Source organism: Solea solea, chromosome 14, assembly GCF_958295425.1.
Source record: "Solea solea chromosome 14, fSolSol10.1, whole genome shotgun sequence".
NCBI classification, from domain to species: domain Eukaryota; kingdom Metazoa; phylum Chordata; class Actinopteri; order Pleuronectiformes; family Soleidae; genus Solea; species Solea solea.
This window is the reverse complement of record NC_081147.1, coordinates 15,746,508-15,767,991: the sequence shown is the minus strand read 5'-3', so window position 1 is coordinate 15,767,991 and position 21,484 is coordinate 15,746,508. Positions and strand designations below refer to the sequence as shown.

Below are 21,484 nucleotides of genomic sequence, written 5' to 3'. Positions count from 1 at the left end.
ACTTTTTTTCCTCAAACTGTGGTCAGACAAACAAGATAGATAGATAGATAGATAGATAGATATTCTAATATTGTAAACTTCTCACCTGTGAGTCCGGTCGCTGTGAGTTTGGCCCACGGGTGAGTGGGTGGGAGTGAGGGACGGACAGAGGGAGGAGGGACGTGCAGAAGTTGTCTCCATGTCTGCAGAGCGCACCACAAGTCCAACCTCTCCACGCTCCGAAGCGCGAAGGGGAAATGCTGTAATTCTCACAGTTTAACTGACAACACTTCTCTTCCCTCGTCAGCTTCATCTTTCGCGCACCGGAGGCTTCGCCAAGCGTGGATGTATCGATGAATTTCACCGGGACATTGACACGCGTCCTCCTGCTGCTTCTCCTCGCGGCGCAAGGTAAGACACGACGCGCCGTGGGTCGGTGTTGGACTCGCGACGCGAACATTATAGACTTTAGTTGAAGTGTATTTTAAACCACTGTCACTTTATTTCGCGAGATGAATTTTGACCTTGCTTTGGATTCAGTATGACCACCTCTGATAAACTCCCTTATGACCCACAGAGCAGTGAAAAACACACCTTTTATTCCCAAGCCCTGGATAAAAACATGTCACGATGATAATAACGTTTATTCAGTTTAGTTTTGTACAGAATGTGCGCGCTCATGTATGAAAAGTGACAAGTGGCACACGGTGCAGTTGCCATTTTAATTATTCTGAGTCGTAAAGTGCGCAAAGCTAGGGCTTCACACACACACACACACACACACACACAGCTTTTCTTCTTAGGACACGAGACACCAGCCCTATAGTACCAGGTTTTGGTCTCAGGGCCGGCCAAAGCCTCCAGAGGGCCCTCAGCTGAATGTAATCCCCCCCCCCCCCCCCACCTTGTAGTAGCAGGTGCTCAACTATTATTGATACACATTTAACACACTTAATTGTTTTAAGTTGTGTTATTTACACCAAACCAGTGTCACTCTTGTTTGTTTATTAATGTTACGGGGCAGTCAAATCACAAAGGTGGCTTAGTGTTAATTTGCACTTTCGTATTCAAAGTGAAGCACTAAATGTTTCATGACATGGCTGTTAAAACATAGAACAGGCGTGCAAATATACACTATATCTTCATATTAAAGACTTCTTTAATATTTGAAAAAAAAAATTTCTCCACACACTATTTGGTATGATGCCACTTATAGCGCTTTACTACACGCTACTGGCACGGCTGGACTTGGCACACTTTATTTGCTTTTCCATTAGTGATAGTACCTGCTACTTTTTTAGTTCCTGCTCTGGCGAGGTTCCAAGCGAGCTGAGCTGATACTATGCGTGACGTCGTTAGACTGCCGGACACTGACTGCAGTGCAGGCACTGGAAGAGGCATGAGCAAGACGTCCGACACAAGAATCAAACCAAACAATGCCGGACTGATCAATTAAAAACACTGTGTGCTCCAGTCATGCAAGAAGTACTGAACTAATATTATTAATGAACTGATTCTGATGATTCAGTTCATCAAAAACAACTGCTTTACAAGTCACTAGTCACTGTGTGTGTCGTGTATCACACAAACTCATGACCGTGCTATGATATGCTATGACTACATAGGAGGTACTATATTGTGATGGAAAACCAACCAAACCGTGTTGAGTCGAGCCGTGCTGAACCATGCCGCGTTGTGCCAGTACCATGTAATGGAAAAGCAGAATTTGTTCACTTATGCCTTGGCCGGCTCTGTTTGGTCTCCATGAAGACTGATGGTCCTGACAAGGTCAATGTTTATGCCAGAAAAGGTTTTCAAGAGGTAACAAACACACTTATTTGGGAGAGTTGTGAGGACTACATCTCTAAACCCGATACTAACCGTCTAAGCTTTTCCTTTAGCCCTCAAAAGGCCACCTGACATTATGAGGATCGGCCAGACTTGTTCTCATCAAAATGTCTTCAAAGTGATGGTTTGGACCATTTGTCAAATTTCGCATTGCATTAAGGCCCCCCCCCCATTGAAGTACAGCATGAACACTTCCAAGATGTATTTTTTGGGGTTCCTGGGAAATTCTTGTTACAGGTGCATGGTATCAGGCACTTAACAGCCTGTGAGATCAGGAATGTGTAATTCATCTGGGATATTTTGACATGCTTGAAGGGTTTAGTTTTCTCCAAGACCATGACATGTAGCATTAGCTCACAACTTGGTCCATGGAGCAGCTGTGAGGAGCCCATGCGTGTGCAAACCGAGTCAACACATGAACGACACATGTTTCTGTTTCAGTAGCTTATTGACTGTCGGTGTTGATTTCATACCTGAATTCTCCAGCTGTAAATGAATGTGGGCTCCAAACTCAGGTATTGTAGTGTATTGTATTGACAGTGTAGTCCTGGAGCGGTATGGATTCACTCTCTTGCTCAAGGGCATTTTGCAACTGGTAGATTGTTCCTTGTGGTCTTTAACAGTGAAGGAAATGTTTCTGGTGGAGCTTCTTGACACTAAATAACTTTGACATATTGTCTCCTTTTTTTGCTGTGTGATCCATTTCCTTCTTTCCTATGTTATCGAGTACCTTAGTCTGTAGTTCATGGAAGCCACTCCACTGTGTTCTTTAAAACAGCAGATTTTGAAGTAGAGTTTGGCTCTCAAGGGAACCCAGAGCAGAACAAAACAAGGTAACTGCTTTGCAAACCTTTTATACTGTGTTGAATGCTGCTCTTTATCTCACTAATAACATGGACAAAGAGTACAGAGGGGAGAACTCATCTCAATGAGCATCTTTCTAACCTGTGTCTTTTAAAATAACTTGCTTTAATCTGGCAAGTAAGTTGGCAATGCGTTGATGTTGTGTCAATGTGTTTTTTTGTGCTTTGACACCTGTCATATTGTGGGATGTACTGTGATGTTTGCTTCTGCCCTACATAGACAGTGAAGTTGAGAAAAGCGGCGTTAAGTTTCATTTTATGTGTCACTAAGCTGAAAAACATTTCCTTTCTACTTACAATTTAGGTTTTTGTGACTTTGCTGTCAAATTGTATCTTCAGTGGGTTGGTTAAGAGTTTCTTGCTCAAGTGAAGGAGTTTTTTTTTGGGTTCTTGTTCGTTGAATGTGAGATGGACAGGCTGATCTGTGTGGACTTTGTAGTACTATGGCTGTTGGAGCAGGTCACTGTAGTGAAGAGGGAGCTGATTCACCAGTTCATCTATACATCTCAACTCTGACCGACAGTCATGATGAGCTTTGGGTGGTGACTGAAATAATGAAATGAGCTTTCTCTTTTGGCTGGTTGAGCTCAGCTTTACAGATAGTGGGATCTGGACATCTGCAGGGAGCTAGAAGAAGAGTTGCTGTTACTTTTGAAAGGAACAGCAAATTTTGAGCATCCTGATTAGGATGCCCCCCTCAACACCTTCCATTGGAAGTTGTTTGGGAGTTTCCAACTGGTAGGAGACCATGGGAATTCACTGGATGGTGGAAGTATTATATCCCATCCTGAGAACGTCTTAGGATCACTAATGAGGAGCTAGACAGAGCTGCTCATTCATGCTGCCATTTAAGCAAATGAAGAAGAAAATATTTATTGTGAAGTTAGCTTTAGTACGGGTTTTAGTTACCAAAACTGTAACTGTTATGATCTTCACGCGTGCCCTCACCTGAGATGGCCAACACTTCCTCTGATACTTGACTGTTTCTCTAGGAAATATTCTGTGGAACAAAACACATGTCAGTCTTTAAACTTGACCAAATGTTTTCAGTGCATAATAAGTGGATATAAGTGGTTTCTTGATTGGTTCAGCCTCACTGGGAATTGTTGTTCATACCAAATGCCCTTCTTCAGTTTATCTCAAACAAACACAAACCTTTCCTGGCAAGAGTATGAAAAACACTGTGTTTTGGAATAGGAACCGTAGGCGGTGTGATTATTCTGGTCTTAGGCTGAATAGCTGCTGCTATGTGAAAATGTTGTACAGCAATGCAACCGTGAGTTTGTCCCAGACGTGTTACTCGGTGTCCTTCCCATGGGAGAGTGTCTTCACATTATCAAATTGGAGTCATTTATGTTTATTCAGGCTTCACACATGCTGCAACTTGATGCAGACACACACACACACCCATTCACACACACACACAGACACACACACTTTGTCCTTTTCCTCTGTTTTATTACATTGTCCTTAAACTGGGTAACTTTTTAAAGGAGCAGGACATTTGTGGAGGATGTCACCAATACTGTCTCAGGAGAACAGATTTTTCTGAAGGGAGACAACGTCTATTGTCTCATTGCAATTTAGAGGTGATTAAATTATACACATCCCAGAAAAATGAAAGGATTTTGCTCTCACCTTCCTCTTCCCTCAATCCCTCATGGGCTGTGTGGGCTTTTTTATGGTTGTGAACAGGGCTGTGTATGCAGATAAGTGCCTGGAAAACATACACACATGACACAAAAGCTCCCAGTGGGGGTCCGATTAGTGGGCTATAGAAGGTATTGTCTCTTGCCAGCCAGGATCAAGAGATTTGTTACTATATCGGAGGAAATGCTGATACTGCAGCCCATCGGATTTGAGTATTTTAGTCTAAAATAGAATTTGGATGGAGTAGCTGTATAGTGAATGAGAGTGAGTGAATTCTGGACAGCAAGGGGTTGTTAGGTGGAGTTATGACACTCAAAATAAACCTACAGTCTGTGGAGTAGATTGTGGTGAGCGTCAGCATGTCTCAGGACCATGTGGCAAATGGCGAAAATCTGAAAATCTGAACTTCCATTTAGAAGTCTCCAGAATTTTACTGGCACAGTTCAGAGGCATCACCTGCAAACAGACTCTTGTTGCATGATTCCAGCTGTCAAATATGTACTAAACTATCTATTGAGACCATTGAAATGATAAAAAAAAATGTTTTTACTGATGTTTACACATTTTCCCATAGACTTCCATTTAAACTCAGTTCTTTGTTCATCCAGTGGGGTCACCCCCAAGTAGCTATTCATATTTTCACTTCCTATTTAATTTCAGAAGGAACTCGAAATACTACATCCATTTCTTTATATATATTCTAGGTAGGGATGCACCGATATGACTATTTCCACCGATACCGATATCCGATATTAATATTGCTGCTATGGCCGATAACCGATATTTACCGATATCGATATATGTTTTTTAAAAAAAGTTTCTGAGATGATAAAAGTTTGTACAGAATGAAAATCATGCAAGCTGAATTTTTGAATGTCTTTCTTTATTTTCAAAACATGTTTTACCTCCAAATAACAAGGTCACATAAGACACAAGTAACCAACTACAAGTAAAGGTTTTTAGAAACCTTTACCACTTGTAGCAAGTGTGTAACTAAATTAAAGTACAGTTTAACTCCCTCAACTCACTAAACTCCTGTGAGAAAGTTTGGATCATAAATTACAAACATGAACATAAATAAAAATAATACCCTGCCAAAGTTACTGTAACCGAGATAAGGGCGTCTATACTGGGTACGTAAATAAAGTCAACAACCCTTCCTCCCGGCAACAACAACCGCGCCACTTCCCTTCACAATAAAACTACACAACAGATATGAGAAACAATACCTGACAAGCTCTACTAAGAGCTGCCATAATTAAAAAAAATCATGTTAAAATACTTTATCAAACGTGCCAGTATTCATGGCAACCAGATATTTATTCAATTGCAAAACATCGGAAAAGTAGCACCGACTTGGCAGGTTGTTGCGGGGTTCAATATGCGCTATCAACCGTCGGAACCCTCGGCTGGTCGTCAAGAGCAATCATTTCCATTACCTTGATCGTTATTGCCCTGGCCACTGTCTTCCTTTGGTCGAGTCCCAGCTGCGCTGCTTTCTTTTTGTCTGCTGCCTAATGTTACTAGCGTTAGCTTCCTGCCGTTGTTTGTGTACTTCTGGGTGGCGGTTTTTCAAATGACATGATCAAATTTGTGGTATTGAATGACTTGACGCGGAACCCTCCTCGACTTTGCAAGTGTTGCATAATGCTTTTCGCGTATCTTCTATTGACACCCTGAAAAATCGCCCACACCGCTGACATTCTCTCTCCTCCACACACACACACACACACACCTTGTGCTGCGCTTGCGTCACTGACGCTGTCCCCTTCCCGACACACATACACAAACAGCAATTAGACGGGTATAAACATCGGTTGTTAAAATCGGCGCAGTTTTACTCATTGCACCGATGCCGATATGTTAAAAAATGACGAACATCGGCCGATACCAATATTAATGCCGATATATCGTGCATCCCTAATTCTAGGACTCCATCCTCTCCCTTGTATCATACATTAGCAGAAAGCAAATGTGAGACAGATGTCAAACATACTATATTGAGCCTCCGTAGCCTTTATCTAATGGTTTGTTTTCACTGAATGTGAGGCAACTGATTGCACTACATCACTTGTGCTATTCGTGTCACTGGATTAGAACTGAGGAAACCTCTGGGATCATGAGAGGTGAAATGTGTGAAAAGCTGTTGCTTTCAATCCATTGACCTTTAGAGATATACTTGTGTTATCAACAGTGTCTCGTCGTGAACATACACAGTTGTCTGCCATTTGTGATATTCACAATTTACATAAAAATGAATGTGTACTTGCTGCTTTTGACTGATACCATGTAAAACATTTGCGTCATATGTGGTGGAAATGTACTTTAAATCTGCTTGTATGGAGTTGTCTGCACAATATCATCAAGCACATTTGCTAATCTGCAAAACTGAAATGCTCTTCTGAGCTTTGAAGTACGGAGCAGCTCTCTAGTTTCTCTTCCAGAAGCAATATAGCTGCATTAAAGCCTGACAGACAATCAGTGTGCGTGCGTGTGTGTGCGTTTGTTATGTGTGTGTGTGGCTTAGGGACTGTGTGGTGGCTGCAGGATCCTCTTAACGCGATTGTCGTGTGATCATTGTAACCAAACCACCCTCCCCCGCTCCTTCCCTCACACACACATTTGTGTGCTACCACCACAGCACAGGCAGAGACAGAGGCGTCTCTCTGGCTTAAACCATCGTATTCCCCTCCTCTTTACCACCATCATCACACACACACACACACTCATTCTCTCTCTCTTTTTCACAGACATCTTCCTCCAGACAGCCCTGTTGTTTGATTCCTCTGGGACAGCCTGGTCTTTAGTGCAGGCAGAGAACTGAGTCATGCTTTAGCATGGAAGGAGAGATGGTGAGAAGTGGAAAGCCAGGGAGGTGGTTGAGCAAGAGGATGAGCATATCCAAACATATTCCTCCCACTTTTCTTCCCCTTTGATACCATCATATTTTCTCTTAATGGGCTTCTCTTCTATTTTTCCCACCACATTCTGCATATGCTTCATTTTTACTGACATTTGGGGAATTTGGAGGATAAGTTATAATCTTGAAGTCTTTGTCAACCCAACTTTTGCAGTTTGGCTGAGCACACACTTTCCCAGCAGAATATTTCCCAGGGCATTACACTTCCTCTGTCAACTTGTTTTCTTACCATGAAGAATCCTGCATCTCGTCTTCAGGGAAAAAGACACACCGGCACCTGTCTGTCTACAGGAAATACAACCAACCTTCATCCAGTTCTACAATCATGTACCTAAAGCCAGTGTTTTCAACAGTCTGCAGCCCCATATGCAACAAGATGTCATGAACTGTAAACCAAGATGGTCCAACGCAAAGCGTAAAATACAACATATTAACAAAAGAAGTGACAGTCATGACATATGTGTTTCCATACACACACTGACATAAATGCTAAATTTAGAAGTTAAAATGGTGACATTAACAGGTAAAAATTGACAGGCAAAACAACACAAAAATAGAAGAGCAACAACTTGATGGTTTTAGAGAATGAAAGTTCATTGTTAATAATATAAACAAGAAATAAAGAAATGGGTAGATTGTTCCAGTCAGAAGGAGCTTTATTTTAAAAGGTACATCTGCCAGTTTCTGTGAAAGTCTATGGAACAAATAAGAACCTGGTTGTGGTCGCTGAGTGTGTGTCTTAGTGTATAAGGAGACATGATGTCACTCGATCCTTTCGGTTGACTGTCTTTTTGCTAATGGCAACATAGCAAAAATGAACAGTTGTAAAACATGAATTATGCAGGACCACATAATATTTAGGTCTTCCTTAAAGATGAGTTATACATTCTACCTGTGACCTGGCGAGTAGAAATAACTTAGGCCAGTGTATGTACTGTATGTCACTTCAGGCAACTGTTTTTACACATGACCAGACACTGACATAGAACCTACATCTGACTTGAGCCTGAGGGAATGTGGAAACATCATTGGCTATAACACCACAAAATTGCTATAGGATACATAGAAATTGTAATGATGAGAGGAAGCAGGAAGATGTCCTAATGGGTCTCAGATGCTGTGACTGTTGCCTTCCACTATCATTCTAGTGACAGCATCTCATGTCTGTGATGTAGGGCCATTATCTGTTGATGTTAAGGACTCTTATCTCGATATTAATGGCTTTAGTTTTGTTCTGGATATTGATAATACATGGAATCCAGGTCTGCTTGTAGATCCAGACTCCCCATTAGATCATTTTTTGTGTGAAAATATCTGGTGCAAAAAATCTTACCTATACAATAGGCTACATTGTCTCATATGAAAGCACAGAGGCAAGAAAATATTGCATTTCATGCACCAGTTCACCAAAAAATCATATGGCTTCAGAGTGAGTCAAATCAAAGGTGAATGGACATGCATGTATAGGAGGAACATGTGTACACACATTCATGAGTGTACTTCATGTGCAAACCGTCATACATGAAAACACACATAAATATGCTCCATGGGAGTCGCATCACATGCAGTAATCACTGTGGATCCTTGTGTGCGTCACTCTGCATGTCATGGTCAGGCCATCTAAAGCCCTGGAGAGCAAAGACTCACTTTCTCTGTCACTTTTCTCCTCCCATCTCTTCACTCGGCTTTGGCTTTGTATCTTTTAACCATGCGCTCACACTGTCAGCAGAGTTATTATTGGAGGGTAATTAGTTCCTTCAGAATGTCCACTGCTTGCTCCCAGGCTCATCCTGTTAAGCACATACGTGATCAAAGAGCTTCTTAGAGGGAAATAGTCTTTTTTGCAGATTTAGCTTCTGTAGCCAATGAGAGACGGACTCACTGTTTGGCTTGTTAATACCAAATCAATGTTGCTATTTAAGTGTGAAATGCATGACTGCTTGGCTTAATTGACTTTAGCCTTGGCTTGTCACTTTGTTAGCACATCTGGAATAAATGCATACCCAGAGAAATGGTCACGAGTGTCCAGCTGATTTCACGTCACCATCAGAAGCTTAACAACGTTTTACATTTATTTTACATGATACAAGTCGATTAATCGAGAGAATAATCGACAGATGAATCGATTATGAAAATAACAGTTAGTTGCAGACCTAATTGAGACACCATGTGGTTGACAGCCAGTACAGTGTGTGCATGGTTGCAGATGTAAGTGGATGTCACACTGGCCAAAACACTAAACTCTAGGCTTCAAAATGGGAGTTTACAAAAATCATGATTGGTCGACGACAGGCAGTCAAAGTCACATGCAGCATTAACTGAGGTTAAAGACCAAAGGTTGTAATTTAATTCCTTGAAATTAAAGCTACTTAAGATCAAGCAGAACAACGAAGGGGATTAAGTGAGTGTCTGTGCCAACACATGAAGAAGGAATAAAAAAAAAAGTTTTGTCACACTGAACAAAAGGTCCAATTAATGGACAGATTTTAATTGCTTTTGTTTTCCCCACAGCCAATTAGAGGCTTAAAGAAGGTTTGTACAGGGCAGCGAATCAGGGAGCAGTGGGCACTTTTTAAGGGCAGGTACCACGCCTGAAATTACAAAACTGTCTCTTGAGAAAGGCCTTTTCATTAAGCTTTAAGACTCAGCTCGTTGCTACAGGTGACCTCAGATAACTCTGTATGAGTGAGTTTGAAGCCACCACAGTATAGAACTTTGTATAACTAACTTTTATAACCCATACTGTGATGGAGCTAGAATTGATGGGTTTTATTTTTAGTTTATTTTTAGCTGTCAGCTTTTTCTTATACCCCAGATGATGTATTTGGTTTCCTTCAGAGAGATTAGGATGAAAGCAGTGAAAGTGTTTGGGTTAACGTACGTAACAGGAAACAAATCTGTGCAACCACATTTTGCTACAGCAACTTGTTCACATTTTAATCTTGACCTCACGTGGGTCTAATTGTTTGGAGATATATATGGTCATCATCCATCCATCCATCGTCAACTGTTAATCCGAGATAGGGTTGCAGGTGTAGCAGCTCTAGCTAGAGGACCCCAAACTTTCCCTGACCACATCTTCCAACACTGACTGGGACTGGGTTGGCACTCCCAGGTTAATAAGGAGATATAATCTCCTAAGTGGTCTGTTTCCACGCAAAGGAGCAGGGGCTCTGTTTCTAGTCTCTCCTGGATGACTGAAGTTCTCTTTCTATTTCTAAGGGAGACCACCAATCGCCTTCCTGAGAAAACCCATTTTTGGCCACTTGTACCCACAATCTTGTTCCCAGGGGATTGACGAGGAGATCGAGAGCTTTGCCTTTTGACTTGGCTCCCTTTTTGTCACAACGGTGTGGCGGAATTAACGCAATAGCACGCCGGCCAATCTCATGCTCCATTGTTCCCTCACTCGTGAACAAGAATCCAAGACACTTAAATTTTACTTTTTACCCCATGTGTGTTTTCAGTAAAGTTATTGTCAGGGTCTAACATTAATTGTCAGGCTTACAATTTAGATAGCCCCACAAAATAAACAAACAAGGGATACAATTTGATTACATTGTTATTTCCCCTGCCATAACAAGTCTGATTTGTGAACATAGAGGAAATGAACAAGTCGTTCAAAATGAGAAAGCAGACTGTAATATGATATTTACTGTATGTCTGCAAGATATTCATCTGACTGTATTCCCAACTGCAATAAGTGGAACTGCTATAGGGCTTCTATTTATATATATCTGTTTTGTAAAAGGCGATACTGTGGAGTATGTGGACGTTGAGTGGAGACAGTCATAGTTTCGGGGACTGAGGTCGAAGACCAAAGACACACACATGGTTTCTCTGAAGAAATGAAATGTTTTATTTACAAAAACAAAACTGGAGGAATGACACTGAATTGAAAACAAGTATGACAGTAGAGTTTTACTGATTATTAAACCAAATATAGGTTTTAAATGCCTTGTAGAGAAATGACTTACTCACGCAGCAAGAAAGTATTCCATTAAAGGACAATGTTTTATTTAGATGTTGTCAAAGAAACAAACCTTTCCATTGAATGGAGCTATTAGTGTGTACTGTATATGGGTCAAGCAAGTTTTACCCTTTTGGTGAAGCGCACTCTCTGTAATGGTTCACACTGCTCGCTAAGTGCAAGTTTGATGGTCTGGGACTGTGTTGAATAATAAGTGCATCACTTCTTGACCTGAAAGGAGAGACTGGCCTCTGCTTTTTTTATTTTGAAAATGTATTAGTCAGTTAAAAATTCAAGAGCGCACCAACTGTCAATGTTTTAAATGGCTGACTTTGAAATAATTAACAGCTGCTCTGTGTTTATTTACCACTGCGTGGACAAAATGGCGATTGAAGCTTAGTGCTGCAGTGATTCCGAGGTTGTTCTGTTGGCGTGAGTGTTTGCTGTCCCTCATGGGGATGTTCTGCTTGCACAGACGTGGATCCATGTGCCATGCCAGGCCTCAGTGTTAGTTGGAGTTCTCGACAATATAACCTTCAATCCATCCTCACAAAGGGCACAAACACTTGTGCAGACTGATGCAGGAAAGAATGCATTATTTTTCACCTTCAGTGTTTTGTCAATAGAGATCCATTAAAAGCTTTCAAACTTTGCCTTTATTTTCATCCCTCACAGCCGTCTATCCAGAGCATTCCAGGGCAGAGCGACATTGATTAAATAGTTAAAGGGTCATTTAATCTAAATCAACATAAAAACTAAACTAAAATAAGCTTCATTTCATTTCTTTAATTAATATTGAATACAGGTTCAATTCTCTTGCAGTTATGGTCTCAGCACAGTTCTCAGCCTCCATGTTTTAACATAATACAGTAAATGTAAAGTGACATTATTTTGCTTTTATCTGTGCCATTATGTTGTTTTCCAATTGCTTATTTCCCTCTCCTTCCATTTCTTCTCCCTCTTTGTTTAAATAGGCTGCCTTTCATCTAAAGCAGAGGACAGATTATTTCGCAGGTTGTTCCGCAGGTACAACCAGTTCATCCGACCAGTGGAGAATGTATCTGATCCAGTTACAGTGGAGTTTGAGGTCTCCATATCTCAGCTGGTAAAAGTGGTAAGAATAGGCTGTTGTCTATGAAGAGATAATCAAGTTTCATAAAACCCACATACGTCATTGCATTTATCCAAATCTCTTTAACTCTCGTGACTAATTTGTCCTTTTTGTCCTGAAAGGATGAGGTGAATCAGATTATGGAAACCAATCTGTGGCTGAGACATGTGAGTGACGTTTATCTACATGTGAATCTAGTCTGCAACGTTATTTGTACACAGTCACTTACATTTGTTTTGGGTTTTTTTAAGGTGTGGAACGACTACAAGCTGAAATGGGCTCCTGTTGAATATGATGGAATTGAGTTCATACGAGTTCCCTCCAATAAAATTTGGAGACCAGACATTGTTTTGTACAACAAGTAAGTTTTTCTCACAGACAGCCAGAGGTGACGTTTCTTTGGGCAAAAGTTTTGTGAGGAAGAAAGTGTGGTGGTTTGTATTATTATCACCCACCATAGGTAATATTTGTAACATACAGTATTTCATAAGAGTACATTTTGTTGTTACTCTTTCTCCTGATGCTGTTTATTAATATTCAGCACCTTTTGACATTTCGACTTTATTGATGTAATTGCTATTAAAGCTGCAGTGTGTAAGATTTATGATAAGTGATCTACCTATGGAGACCACAGTGTTTTTACTTTAGCCCACAGTGGACAAACTAAACTAAAATGTAGACTTTAATGATAATTGGGGGGAAGAGTGAGGTGAACGGTATTTAACTGCAACATGCCACTTCACCAAAAGATGTTGCTGTAAATGAAATGACATTTACATCTCCTTGGAAATCCTCTTTCATAGTGCTGTGGGTGATTTCCTTGTGGAAGACAAAACCAAGGCTCTGCTGAAGTTTGATGGCACCATCACCTGGGTTCCTCCAGCTATCTTCAAATCCTCCTGCCCCATGGACATCACCTACTTCCCCTTTGACTACCAGAACTGCTCCATGAAGTTTGGCTCCTGGACTTACGACAAAGCCAAGATCGACCTGGTGCTCATTGGCTCAAAGGTTAGGGCAGGATTCTTGTGTATGACGTTTCGCTGCTTTGTGGATTTAGGTTCATTCTAAATAACTTTTCCACTGTGCATTTCCACAGGTCAACCTGAAAGACTTCTGGGAAAGTGGGGAGTGGGAGATCATAGATGCGCCAGGATACAAGCATGATATCAAGTATAACTGCTGCGAGGAGATCTACCCAGACATCACCTACTCCTTCTACATCCGCCGCTTGCCGCTCTTCTACACCATCAACCTGATCATTCCCTGCCTGCTCATCTCCTTCCTCACAGTGCTGGTCTTTTACCTTCCATCTGACTGTGGCGAGAAGGTGACCCTGTGTATCTCTGTCCTCCTCTCGCTCACTGTATTCCTACTGGTCATCACTGAGACCATCCCCTCAACATCACTCGTCATCCCTCTGATCGGCGAGTACCTCCTCTTCACCATGATTTTTGTCACGCTCAGCATTGTGATCACTGTCTTTGTGCTGAACGTCCACTACCGCACCCCCATGACTCACACAATGCCAGAGTGGGTGAGATCAGTGTTCCTTGGGGTGCTGCCCAGGGTGATGCTGATGAGGCGGCCAATCGACCAAGGCTGCTCCTCTCCTGCTATCACTGCAGGAACAGGAGGAGGAGAAGGACGAGAAGGGAGCAGTGGAGGAAAGAAGATAAGGAAAAACAGCATACTAGGTGGAAGTAGCTCAGGAAGTGTTAGTATTGGAGGTTTAACTGGGGGTGTGAGCTGTCCATCGCTGGATGGTGGTGCAGGGGGAGGAGAGTCCAACTCAGCCGGTGGTTCCATGAACTGTGTGGAGTACGGCAAGATGAACCACAACATGAAACGAAATATAAACAGGAGGTGCCCTTATAGAGGCAAGGAGGTGCCGACTCCTGTCCCTCCTTCAATGGTCCCCCCTCCTCCCCCTCCTCCTCCTCCTCCTCCTCCTCTCCCTCCTCAGGGATCTCAAACCCAGGGGCCCCAGGAATCAGAGCCCCCCAAACTACCCAGGACCAAGGATGTCTCGTCACCTGTCAATGCAGTTGTGGCCTTCTCCGTGGTGTCGCCAGAGATTAAGCAGGCCATCGAGAGTGTGAAGTACATCGCAGAGAACATGAGAACACGCAACAAAGCCAAAGAGGTAAGCCCAAGCAGGGACTTTTTTTATGTCATTTTTGTCACATTCATTTTTGGAATAATAGCAGAGGATTTTTTTTCTTCCCATGAAATATAAACAAACTGCCAGGGAGTGTATTGTATTGAGTGTAATGTAAAAAAGAAAAAAAGAAAGTGTCGAGTTATATGTGAATTAGGCAAATGTTTGTCACTCGCTCCTCATAGTCACTGACTATCATGTTGTAAGTGTCCAGAAGGAAGGTGAATGTGTGGAATGAAAAAGAAATATGGTAATACTTGGTCAATATAGTCACAATTTTGTTATAGGGCACTAAAATTATGGCTGTAGAATCTTATTTTAATCGTAATTGCAAAGAAATACCCAAGAAAAATAACAATAGAAATATGTGTGTGGGACCTACATAGGATAACCTTAGTTGTAATTAAGTTGACTAGTAATTATCAATGTTGAATTACAAATGTTTTAATATAGTAAAGGTATTTCACTGGTGGTAGCCTATAGTACCTTTCATTACCAAGCTATTACCTGCAGTAGTACTATTATTATCCACTTATTACAACTGTTATTATAAACTAGAAATTGCATTATAAATAGGTATTACCTATCTGTTACAAAACTATACCATAATATTACCATGTTGTTGTTGGTTTTACTTCGCTGACATTATTTTATGTACATAAAAATCATGACCTATCGTTGCTCAAAAGAGACAAAAACATGATCCCAAGTGAAGGGATAGACACAATCTTTCGGGCCAAAACCAGTACTGGACTTTAACCTTGTGCCTTAAATTAACTATATACTATCTCTAATTCAAGTCTCAACTCTCAAAGCTATTATTCACCTTGTGGAGACCTTTATTCCTCCCCTAGAAACGTATGAATAGACCCACCCACACGTACACACAGCAGAAAATATACTGCATGTGTTATCTCAGTGTGGGAGTTTCTACTTTGCTTAGTAAATGGTGGAGAAACCATTTAAACTAAGCTATAAAAGGAGTGTAAAGCTGCTTGTTTGTTTCAGAGACGGAGCTTTTTGTTTGTCCCCCTGCACACCCTGCATGCGTCCGATATGTTTGTTGCCTCGGCTCTATCTTTTCTTAGCAAAGCTGAGATCTTTCTCTAAAGCATTGGAATTGCCATACGGCCTCCTCTATAGGCACACACAGGCATCATGGTCAGTGCAGCCATGATCGGATTGTCCACACCTGAGCGATCAAGGAATGCACACACAAGCTGTGCACACGCTGACAATAGCCATATGCGTGCTGCTTCCAGGCTATTTCGTACATATCAAATTAAATCAAATCAAATTTTATCTGTATAACAACAAATCACAACACTCATTATCTGATTATCAAGGCAGTGTACATAGTAAGGCAGAAACCATATGATAGGGAGAGGAGAAGAGAAACAGTTCACACAATGAGCAGGCACTTTGTGTCAGTGGAGAGAAAAACCAGGAAGAAATGTCCGACAGACTCAAGGATGTGCAGCCATCTGCCTCATCCAGTTGGGGTGAAATGAACAATGGGGGAGAGAGGAGAGGCAGGGGAGAGAAAAGGTTTAAAATAAACATAAGTAACTCTTGGTGTTTTTCTTACTGCAGTCTGAAGTCTGCAGTCTGTTATGTCCGTCCTATTTGTCCGTCTTCTGACAGTGTTCTATGATGAACAATATTGATGGCCTCCACTTTGTTGGCTATTTTAATGAAGTCACCTGAATCTAATCCTGAACTTAAGGTTGTGGGGAACATTTCAGGGGAGAGTTTCATGTTATTCATGTGAATTTTCTTATTTTCACACACTCTTAACTCCCTCCTTTCCTCTCCTCAGGTGGAGGACGACTGGAAGTATGTTGCCATGGTCATTGATAGGATCTTCCTGTGGGTTTTTGTGACAGTGTGTGTGCTGGGAACTGTCGGACTCTTCCTCCAGCCACTCATCAGCTTCCTTAAATGAAATACTTTGTCTTTGTCCTGTCTCTTTTCTCTCTCCTTCTTGTCGACTTGTGTCTGTCTCTGTAACACACTTCCACTAGTGTGGGATTTATCTATCCTGCAGCTTTTTCACATCAAACCCTGGGCTGTCTTCTTTCTCCATTTCAATTTTTTGTCTCCCCTCCATCTGTCCTCTTCTCCGGGACTACATTGTCCACCATACTATTTAGCCCTCAGATGTCTGTTTTGACTTACCTGCATTTCCCCTATCCGTCCCCTTTCTTGTCCCTTCAATGTGCATGCAATGCTGTCATACACTCGTTGGCTTTTATTTCAATCTTTAGTAGAAGTGATTTTCCCATCTGCTCTCCTCTCTTTCTTCTTCCATTTTTCACCTCTCAGCAGCTTTTCAGTTTACAGTCATCTCCAAAAATCACATCCTTAATTTGACCAGATATTTGGTCAAATCTGGTCAAAAAGTCTGTTTTGTTTTGTTTTAGAATCTGTTTTATTTGTTTTATTGCCAAGGAGGTATTGGCATAGAAAGAATTTTCTTTGGGGCAATATCACAAAAAATATATATAAAGGTGAAAAAATATGACTTACGTTGCCTAGATCAGAAACAATCATCTAGAAGATTTTTGAGACAATTTAGTAGCAATTTTCTCAAACTTTTATGTCTTCCATCCCCTTTAATATACTATTTAACAATCAACCAACAATTCTCTCAATAAAGTGGCAGCACCCTATTGTGCTTTCTTTTTTCTTGTCTTTTAACTCTTGGCATCAATATGTTTTTGCATTATTGTAAGTCCAGATTATGTTGATTTAGTATGTACACAAATAAGAAGGAACAATTCTGAGGGGAGATTTATCTATAAAATCTAAAAGTCTGCAGATATGGCCTCTTAGTATGAGCTAAAGAGCACAGTCGTGTGTGATTTCCACAGTAAGGTTAAATAAACAACAAGGACAATGGTCAGGTGCATTCATGAAAAACAAATCAACAAAAATCAACAAAAATCAACAATGTCGGAAAAATAATTGCAAATTGTCTGGAAGGAGAACGTCTTTTTTCCCTAAAAGGCAAAGGCAGCAGGTTTATTTGTATGGCACATTTCAACTCAGTGTGCAATACGTAGTTAACAGTTAAAAAATGGACATTTTTAACAACACCTTTTTATAATAATTTAAAAAAGTATAGAAAACATATAGAGAAAAAACAAAAAGGTAGACTAAAATAGACCATAAAATATGATAAAATATTGTTCTATTTTGGCTTCTCTGTCTCTAGGGGTCATCACAGCGGCTCATCTGCTTTTTCAGTGATCCACATTTGATTTGGCAGACATTTTTTTTACCCTATCCTGATGAAACACTCCCATTTATCCAAGATTGGGACCAGGACCTTGCTTAAAGGTACCTTTTAAGGTCCTTGACCTGATTCGAACTGGCCATCCTCCGTTTACAAGTTCCCTTTCCACTAGGTCATCGGCTGCCCAGCATTAAACAATCATTTATTTTAAAATGATTAAAAGAACGTACAGTGCAAGTGAAAGATTATTAGTTCTTTAGTTCTTAAAAAGCTCAATCATAAGCATATGAAAATGGTAGCTTGTTCCAGTTGTGTGCAGCATAACAGCTAAATGCTACTTCACCGTAAACTTTCTAAGTTTCAGCTTGGATTTAAAATTGCACCTAATTCATTACATCTCAACATCATCACCTTGAACCTTGATGATTACATCTAAAAATACATGTGTTAATTTACAGCACTTATATTATATATTATATTATAATATATTAATATCATGAAAAACAGTGGACCCAATATCAAACCATGTGACACACCTTTTGATACACAGGAGGAGTAAGCCAATATTGTACAAAGCCAAGGCCAAAGGGTCAGCTGCAGCAAAACCTTTAATAAAAAAAATCTTTGCTTTCCAAAGCCAGAGTAATGTTGTAAAGAGACAACCTGAACAACCTGAACACCTTTGTGTTTTCCAATAGCACTTTGCTATCATTAGTCACTGCAATAAGACACTTTAGAGAAATGTGGACCAGTATGTCTTACTATAAATTTTAAATTAGACCAAACTATATTTTGATAACTGCTTATGATACTGTATGTATAGTCTTGTGATGTGAGGTGAGGTAATTTGAAGGGTGCCAACTTTCCTTCCAGCTTTTCCTCATGTCTCCATGTTTTCCTGTACATTCCTGTGTAAAAAGTGAGTTATGCATGACTTGTGAGAAGGACATACTGTGGCTTCATCCCTGATGATGATGACGATATTTTTTCCACATGTGGTCACTCCAAATAATAAGCACAACACGTCAATTCACAATATCAGTAATGTGTCGAACGCTTTAAATTGTAGATTAAACATACACATTGTAGATTAAACATGTAAAAAAAAAAAGGACTTTAAATGTAAAACTTGTTTTTAGAAATAAAGATGCTCTTGGACTCAAACTGTGTGGGTTTCCTCTTACCTACCTGTATGTCTTGCACGCAATATTACAATAATAATACAATAATAAGGTAAAATTAAACATAGATACAGATAGATCCAACATATTCTAGCTTCTCTCCTCAACACTTGACAAGACAGTTTTTAAGATTGTGTTGAGGTGGAAAGCTACAGAGAACTCAACAGTTAAAGTTACTAAAAGGAAGTATTATTTTTCATGATTCCTTCTTTCACTTCTTTTATTTTAATGTGAAACACACGAGCACAATGATCTGTCAGTGCCAGGCGGATAGTCTTGCTGTTTCTTGTGATGTAACAATATTTGACAAGTGTGTCCACAGTCCCTCCAACTTAGTCTTCTATATTAGTGCTCTGCACATATTAATATGTTTTTGATAACGACTCATGTAATTGATGGTCGCTATTTTTAACTGCGTGTTTCTTAAATAAGATTACCAATGTCAACTGAAATTGTGACCAGATGAGTGAGGATCCATGAATACTGCTCTGTCTGAATAGATGTAATAATTCTCTGAGCACCAGCTTCTGCAGGTCGTCTTTGTTCTGTCGTATGTAAGGCAGCGCTAATGAGGTAGAGCACATGGGGAAGGAGGTGTGAAAAGAGTAAAAGGTGGGTAGAAGTGCTCACTCCTTTGGGTTTAAGTCAGTTTAATATAACTCATTTGAATATGAAGAAATGTAAGGATTCTTCTTTTCTTTTTTTCTTCTGACACAAAGGGGCATTCAAATTAAACCACTTTCTAGGTGAGGTTTTAATTATTTTAAATATGTATTCACTCACTCATCAGAGTTCTTAATTCAACCTTTTATAGTTTAATTTATATAATATCATGTGGCATTGATTAAAAAAAAAACAAAGCCATTTCAGTGTGGCTGCCAGCAGTTTTAATTCAATTTGTAGATTGCAGACACACTTAGTCATTTTTGGTCAACAATTATATTTCCATGGGACATTCTTAATAAAAAATCAGTTTATTTCAAGGTGAATTTGGAGTGAAGACATGGAGTCAAACAGCAAAGTCAAAGGTCACAGGTGAGTCTGACTGTGCCTGTTAGCTTATACTGTATATGTCTGCACACACACACACAAACTAAAAATTTAGTGTGGTGAAGCAACAAAATGTAGCCTCAAGTCAGACTGAGTCTGTCTCTGGCTTTGAATCAGCCCACCCTGTGGCTCCCAGTGACTCAATTGCTCTTACTTAATCCCCACTTGTGTGCACTGAGTGAGTGTGTGCACATTGTTCTGTGAGCAAGTGAAGTGTGTGTGTCTGTTTCAGGAAGGACGGAGACGATAACACGAGTCACCTGAGGAACTGAGAGCGAGAGACAGAGGGCGAGAGAGTGAGATACAGTGACACTGTTGTCTGTGTGTCCTCCCCAGCACGGGTCTCGCTACGTGAGGATTATGGGATGGATGGAGTCTAGCTATGAATATGGAGATGCAGCAGCAGCAGCAGCAGCAGCAGCAGCAGCACAACAGCTCCACATAATATCCCATCAGTCCCGGTCTGCTGGCTAACAGGGTCACATCAGCACCTGGCTGTCACAGACACTCTGGTTATTCTTGGACAGTGTTTGCATGTTGGATTTTTATAAAGTGCCTCCAACTTAGATAGTTACCATTTTAGAAAGAGTAAATTTAGCTTTTGCTCCCAAACATACGTAGATGTCTTCTGAGGTGTCGATTTTAAAGTATGTTGAGAATTAAGCACTGGTTTGCTGCTTCTCTGGAGCTGCAGCCACTTTAATCTGAATTCGTAATGGTGCTGGGTATTTGAAAGCACTGTATCTTTTTTTTTTGAGTGATTGGACTTGAAGCACGCAGTGGCAGTCAGAGCAAAGCAGAGTACAGCAAAGCCTTTGGTACTAAATTGAGGGATAATACATTATTAAGCCATGCAGCCACATGGATGAATATTTTACACATTCCTTTCTGTTGACATCAACTCTTAGCATCCAGCTCCTGGACAGAAGAGCTACAGAATGAAACACATGGCACAGCTTATGTGTCTGCAGGATTTGATTTTTATCCTTTTTGGTACCGTGAAAATGAAATGACAAGTTTGTTCATGTTTTTTTTTACTCTTTAAAATCTTTTCACATGTGTCATGTGTCAATCTCACATGTATCTCTCCACATCCTTGCTGTCTTCTTCTATGTCTTTCTTTCTCCCTGTCCTTTTAATTTGAGTGTTTGAGGGACTTCAAGAATCAAGGATGTGATCGTGGGGCATCCGTAGGGAACCAAAAAGCACACTGAGAAAGGCCGTGGTGGAATTATAGGGTGAGATGGGGCATAACGCAGCAAGCGTGGATGGTGAATGAGGGTAGACTCTTGTGTCATCGGGAGCAGAACAGTATGTGCCTGCAGCCAGTCAACTGTGGATAAGTAAAGGAGACTCTCCTCTAAATAATTAATTCCAGTGGGAGCCTTCTGAACGCACACACACACACACACCCACACACACACATGCCCAGTCTGTTTCCTAAAGTAGAATACTAAAAACACACACACGCACAAACAGCTTTTACTCTGATAATTATTTTTAGATGGCTGAA

At 40.6% G+C, this 21,484-nt stretch overlaps 1 protein-coding gene across 1 annotated transcript; it reads left to right on the top strand.

The window, feature by feature from the left end:
- Positions 1-103: 103 nt before the first annotated feature.
- Positions 104-16,874, top strand: LOC131472065 (neuronal acetylcholine receptor subunit alpha-3-like). Its single transcript, XM_058648916.1, has 7 exons — positions 104-390; positions 12,205-12,344; positions 12,464-12,508; positions 12,593-12,702; positions 13,145-13,352; positions 13,441-14,487; positions 16,322-16,874. Exons 1-7 carry the CDS (start codon positions 333-335, stop codon positions 16,445-16,447), a joined length of 1,734 nt encoding a protein of 577 aa, XP_058504899.1. The 5' UTR covers positions 104-332; the 3' UTR covers positions 16,448-16,874.
- The last annotated feature ends 4,610 nt before the right edge of the window (positions 16,875-21,484 follow it).

What these genes read in the sequence shown, in the direction of transcription:
- LOC131472065 (XM_058648916.1), top strand. Translation starts at nt 333, where the DNA reads ATGAATTTCACCGGGACATTGACACGCGTCCTCCTGCTGCTTCTCCTC. An exon ending in TGGTGCTCATTGGCTCAAAG is followed by an intron (nt 13,353 to 13,440) that starts GTTAGGGCAGGA and finishes GCATTTCCACAG; the next exon opens with GTCAACCTGAAAGACTTCTG. An exon ending in CACGCAACAAAGCCAAAGAG is followed by an intron (nt 14,488 to 16,321) that starts GTAAGCCCAAGC and finishes TCCTCTCCTCAG; the next exon opens with GTGGAGGACGACTGGAAGTA.